Source organism: Dermacentor silvarum, chromosome 1 (assembly GCF_013339745.2).
Source record: "Dermacentor silvarum isolate Dsil-2018 chromosome 1, BIME_Dsil_1.4, whole genome shotgun sequence".
NCBI lineage: Eukaryota > Metazoa > Arthropoda > Arachnida > Ixodida > Ixodidae > Dermacentor > Dermacentor silvarum.
Window position 1 is genome coordinate 275012376 of NC_051154.1, and position 5909 is coordinate 275018284.

A 5909-nucleotide genomic window follows, 5' to 3' on the forward strand; every position below is an offset into this window, starting at 1 on the left:
CGGAAAACACTCATATAAGGGTCAGAAAACTACGCTTTATTTTCTTTTACTTTGAAAAGCACCTTCATACTGGCAAGCATAGAGCGATATCTTTTAACAACCGCAAGAAAGACTCTTTATACTGGATAGCCCGAGCGATCCGTGCTTTCTAACAAACGCAAGAGAGGGTCCTTGCAGCGCACGTGGCCGTTGAGTGCCACCACATCCATCCCAGGTGGGACTCCAGCATCAGGGCAGTTACCCTGTACCCATCGCTGACGAGGTGGCGCTTCACTTCTTGACAATACCTTTCTATTTTTTTTGTGTGTGTGTGTCAGCGCCCGTGATGGGGTCCACAAATTTCACGCCGTGGTTGACTATCTCCCAATGCGGATTGTGGCATAGCCCCGTTAGCATCCACTATATTTCGAGCGGGTGGGCGACACAGCAGGTAACTCTCCGGGCGGGCAAGTCGCCGACCGCGTTTATTCAACGCTTATATAGTCGAGGATGCAGTGCTGCCATCTCGAGGTACTGCCGTACACTACATCCTCCCTTCTGTTAAAATAAGAACCACAAAACAGAGGAACTCTTGGTCCGGCACAAAACGTTCATAGGTCGAGCCTTCTCGGCCTGCGTATCTTTCTGCCGAACCTAGAGAAGCGTGGCGTTGAAGGAGAACCGCAGGGAGCATCTGCAGTGGAGGTGCTTTCTCGAGGAGATGCGGTTTCCTGGTCTTGAGCTGCTTGATCAGCTCCAGGCGTTGTTGTGGACCTGGCGGTCTGCTCCGCCGCGGGAGTTCCAGGCGTACTGGTAGTCCCTTCCACAGGACCTCCCGTCGTTGGTACTAGGTGCATCCGGTTGCGCTGGAGTACACCTGTGGGAGTCTCCACCACGTAGGAGCGAGGGCGTTGTGCTGGCCCCATGACGATCGCGGGGGAGGTGACGTCCCGCACCCAGACCTGTTCGCCTGCCTGAAGAGGCCGCAGTTCATGAGCCGCGTGTCTTCTGTTGAAGTCAGATGCTTGGCGCCTGCGGTTATCTTGATCACGCCGAGTAGGCTCCAGGTAGGCTCCAGCTGATGCGACGCCTTCGGTACCCGGGTCTGTAGGCGTCTGCCCATGAGCAGCTGAGCAGGGCTCACTCCATTTACCCCAGGGGTATCGCGGTATGCCAGGAGCGCAAGGTATGGATCATCCGCCTTGTGCAGCAGGTCCTTAACCGTCCTCACCATCCGTTCCACCTCCCCGTTGGACTGTGGAAAATGGGGGCTGCTAGTGACGTGGCGGAAACCATAGGAATCGGCGAAGGCGGAGAACTCTCTTGCGGCAAACTGAGAACCATTATCGCTGCGCACCAGTCTTGGGATCCCGTGGCGCGCGAAGACGCTCTTGATGACGTTGATCACCGCAGGTGCTGACGTCGAGCGCAGGCTGATGACCTCCGGGAAGCGTGACGGGTAATCCACCAGAAGGACGTAGTCCTGGCCGTTCAAATGAAACAGATCGACGCCCACCTCTTCCCAGGGCCGAGTTGGAGTGACTGACGGCAGCATAGGTTCCGAGCACTGCACTCTGGTTTCGGCGCACGTGGGGCAGTTTGACACCAGTGTCTGAAGTCCTCGGAAGAGGCTGGGATCGAGACGCAAGTCGCCCGAGGGCTGTGGAGTCCCCGAGACTTGGTCGACAAACGTGCAGACGCCCAAGGCCTGGATTGCCGGGAAGCCCAGCAGCGGGACCGTCTTGGTTGCCAGGACGTAGAGTAGCTGCTTGGTGAACTTGTCGTGCCATGACAAGGTAGCAACGTAAGTGCCTAAGACGAGGTAGAACGTTGTTGCCAGGGCCTTTCAATTCGCTTTTGGGGTCTTGAAGCTTCGAGGGGACACCAGGGAACGTACTGGGTACGATATAAACTTCGGCGCCAGAGTCCACCTTGAAGGAAAGTGGACACCCATCGACGAATACTTCGACGAACTTCGCGTTCGGACGCTCTCCCGCAACTGCATGTAGCTCGATGGAGCTGGCAGAAGGCTTCGGTGTGCGCTTCCTGCTGCCGCGTTTCTTCTTAAGGCACACGTTCTCGAAGTGGCCACTTTTGCGGCAAAAATTGCAGGACGCTCTGCGAGCCGGACAGTCGGCGCGAGGATGCGATGTGCGTCCGCCGAATGGGCACAGCTGCTGCGTTGTCCTATCAGGAGACGCTGACACTGGCTTTTCCTTGCGAACGCGAGCGACGTTGGTGCGAACGCGAGCGGTGTCGATGGCGAGCGTCGATGAATCAGCCGAGTCACGAGCGTTGCGTTCGTTATCGGCGTCTTCGTGCTGGCGAACGTGCGTGAGCGCTTCATGCAACGTCAATCTCGAGTTCCGACAAAGCTGGTCCGAGAGCTTGCGGTCAAGCAAGCCCACGAGGAAACGGTCTCGGACAAGACGCTCTTCAATGTCGGACGAGGAATAGTTGCAACGCTTGACCATCGTCCGAAGCGCAGTGTAGAATGCGTCGGCCGACTCACCCGGCTGCTGCGTACGGCGGTGAAAGCGAGCAGACTCGTACAGCTCATTCGGCGGGTGGACGAAGTGGTCGTTGAACGCCTTCTTTACGGCGACGACGTCCTTCAGGTCCGCGTCTCCCAGCGTGGTGGACGCGAGGACTACCCTGGCTTGTGGGCCCATGCAGTAGAGCATAGAGCGCACCTGGACCTCCGTCGGAGCGGCGTAAAGTCCAGTGGCGAACGAGTAGTCCTCGTACTGCAGCAGCCATGAGGGCCAGGAGCTGGGGTTGTCAAAGTCAAACGCCGGTGGTGGACGCAGCTGGGCCATGCCATGTAGAGACGCAGCGGCCGACGAAGCAGCGAGCGTTCCGGTAGAGCCTGTACCGGTAGCCATGGCGAAGGAAAGTTGACTTCCTCGACGGAGAGTGGCGGGGCCAGAGCGTTGTGTCGAAGCCGCAAGTACGGGATCAGCCGAGACGCGATGGTCGCGATCCCACTTCTGACACCATGTCGACCGGGCGAGCGACACAGCAGGTAACTCTCCGGGCGGACAAGTCCCCGACCGCGTTTATTCAACGCTTATATAGTCGAGGATGCAGTGCTGTCATCTCGTGGTACTGCCGTACACTACAGGACATATTTGTATGCGGCCAATTCTTCACTATGAATAATGGTCCCCGGTTGAACATTGGCTGCAATAATGGGGCCTAGCGTCGCCGCCTTTCGTCAGTCGACCTTGAAAGTCGCAGCACCCCTCTGGTCGCGCAGAACATGCCGAAGACCCACGGGCCTCCCTCTTTAACACCACCGTAATTTTGGCGGCTTTGCGGAAAGTTGCCGCCCGACATTAGGCGGCCTCGATTGTACTTTTGCTCGCCGAGAAGGCACTCATCAATTTGCGCTATCTACCCGGGGTCACCGAGTGGAGGTTGCGCCAGCAGCTCGTCCCTCGCGAACTTACGGGGGTACTTACTCCAGTCGGCGATGGCGTGCTCCGATAAAAGAAACAAGTCGCCGGTCATCTCCTTCAACAGCCATATGTCTACGCTTTGGCTCACGCAGTACGTGAGACAAATCAGTTGGCGCCTGGAGAGGTGGTCGTTCGGACGGCCCTAGCGGTCCGTGTTAGCGAAGTAACTTCCTTCGCCTCTCTGCCCGTGCGGTGCAGCAGTACCGTGTAAGTGCGAAAACTGATTTCGGCAGCTGCTCTACCGCAAGGCAGCCCGGCGTCAATTCTGAGCCTTCCAATATAATGTGACCACTTCGCCTGCGCAGGTTGGTCGGTCCGGGTTGTACCCCAGGTGCTCGCAGGTGCCCCAGTACTCCGATGACGACGCCGGACCTGGCCTGGGGCTGGGGCGCGGTGGACGAGCAGCGCTTGAAACAGGAAAGAGCCGAAGCGATCGCACGAACTTTTCCTCCGCAGCCTAGTCACACCACTCTGTGCACGGAAAGCCTAATTTGCCCGCCACGCTGTCTCCGCAGACGACGGCCTTCGCCTAACTCGTCACACTCGTCACTCGTCTAACTCGTCACACGTTTTGGAAAGGCAAAACTGACGCGTAACTCTACGTCGGTCATGTAGGTGAACGGGTCCAGACGGTCATATTGACGCTTACTGCCGCTGGATGCGATGACACAGGCTGCTGCTGCCGCCGCCATGTTCACGAGTTCAACTCGAGGGGGGTTTCACGATGTACGAGTTTGGCACGAGTTCGCCTGTCAATCAAAACCATAGGTCACGCCCCGCGCGAGGCATGTAACTCTTGTGCGCGCCCACCACGGTTGGGCCACGCCCAACTTATTTTTCGGCAACAGCGACGTGGTGCGGAACTGAGAGGCATTAACAATCTTGACCGGCGAAATAAAACACGCACAACGCACTGTCATCGGTGATGTACTCAGCACCACTATATAAAAAAAAAGCGTCGACTTTCGCTGCCTTATGCATATATCTTCTTGGGCTGTGATGGCCCCACAACACGGTTTATTGCCTGTATTGCGGCGACGTAGAGCACAGCAAGTAATTATCGGCAAGTCACTGTAGCTGCTTGCACGGCGTCGATGCGCCGCGGTGGAGGACTATGCCTGAGCAGTGCGTATTTTTTTTTTCCAATGACAGCATATTGCAGCTGTCATTTGAGATGGCTGTTCTGTCATCAGTGATGTATCGCAGCCGCAGTGTCACAAACACGGTCAGCGGTCAGCGCAAACACACCCAGTGCGATGGCATATCTTCATCACAAGCACGGCACATTAAACAATTGCAACACCTTCCTGCGTTCGAAGTCTAATTTCCTAACTGCGCACAAGAGCCCTCACCCGCCAAAATGCGATTGCTGCGCTGTCGTTACGATATCCATCTGCGATCGCTGTTAGCTCCGCAGCAGAGGCAATCGGCAAGCACATTGGAGTGAACAACACACTCAAATTCAGCGTACATGCACACGGAGGCACCTTCACTAGGCAAGCGCTGACAAGCGATGAATTGTGTCGCTGCGCAGCACGCTCTTCTTCGCAATGCATTGCGGAGACTTCGCGCACGCAGATAAACTGGTGCATTTTCACTGTGATGCATCACTACGGACCCTACAATACCGCACAGCAATTTTGCAGCGACAGCCATTGCCCCCGTATCTATGGCTAGAGTGTCGTTTCAGTTGGTAAAGCGGCGGCCTTAATAGCTGCATCAGTGAAAGCACCTGCAGTGAACACCCATGCCGCAGCGCTGCATTGCCATTCCCCTAATAGACAGGGAATGGGCAGATCATTGTCATGACTGACTTTATGAGTCATTATCGCATCGATTTTATGGAGAATAGCACTTCAGCGCCGCTGGCGACTGCTCACCGTATGAACTCCCTCGTGCGTGCGACCCTCTAGAATGTATCCGCTTGCAAGCTTTCACCTCACTGTCGCCACTCGCGGCAGAAAGTCAAAAATTTAATAATTCACTCGATATCCGTTTGTCATCACAAATTTATAGCATTCAAAACGAAAAACCGATACTTTAAGAAATAAAATGTTTGTTATTTTATTTGTTGTATATCAATGGATTCGATTGAGGGAACGTGTAGGTGCAAGAATGCACCGCATGTGCCCTGTTCGCATTCGACGGTGGATAGAAAGATAATGCCCGAAAGAGGAGGCACGCCCTTGACGCGCCCGAGAAAGGCGTGGCAAACGGTTCATGGCAAGTGTGCAGATAGACAGCGGTACAGTGAGGGTATTGCTAAATGGTGATAACACGTTGATAACAATACGCGGCGCTGGCGCATTTTGTTGCGCAGTCTTCTGTGCTTGAAGCATGGAAGCACTGTGCTGCGCAGGGTGCGCTCATGTTGTCATACGTGGCTTTATCTCGACATTTCTTTTGCCTGCTGTTATTGCACGTTCCTTGCTATCTCCGTTCACTGACTTCCATCGATCAAACTCGGGT

At 55.4% G+C, this 5909-nt stretch overlaps 1 protein-coding gene across 1 annotated transcript; it reads right to left on the reverse strand.

The window, feature by feature from the left end:
* Positions 1-826: 826 nt before the first annotated feature.
* Positions 827-2864, reverse strand: LOC125942820 (uncharacterized). The gene is made up of 2 exons (XM_049661060.1): positions 1877-2864; positions 827-1791 (listed from the first exon to the last, which is right to left on the reverse strand). Exons 1-2 carry the CDS (start codon positions 2862-2864, stop codon positions 827-829), a joined length of 1953 nt encoding a protein of 650 aa, XP_049517017.1.
* Between the last annotated feature and the right edge of the window lie 3045 nt (positions 2865-5909).

Bases quoted from the DNA above. Each gene is read 5' to 3' on its own strand.
- LOC125942820 (XM_049661060.1), bottom strand. From the start codon at position 2,864: ATGGCTACCGGTACAGGCTCTACCGGAACGCTCGCTGCTTCGTCGGCC. The intron at 1,792-1,876 runs GTACGTTCCCTG...ACCTCGTCTTAG, and splicing joins CGAAGTTTATATCGTACCCA to GCACTTACGTTGCTACCTTG.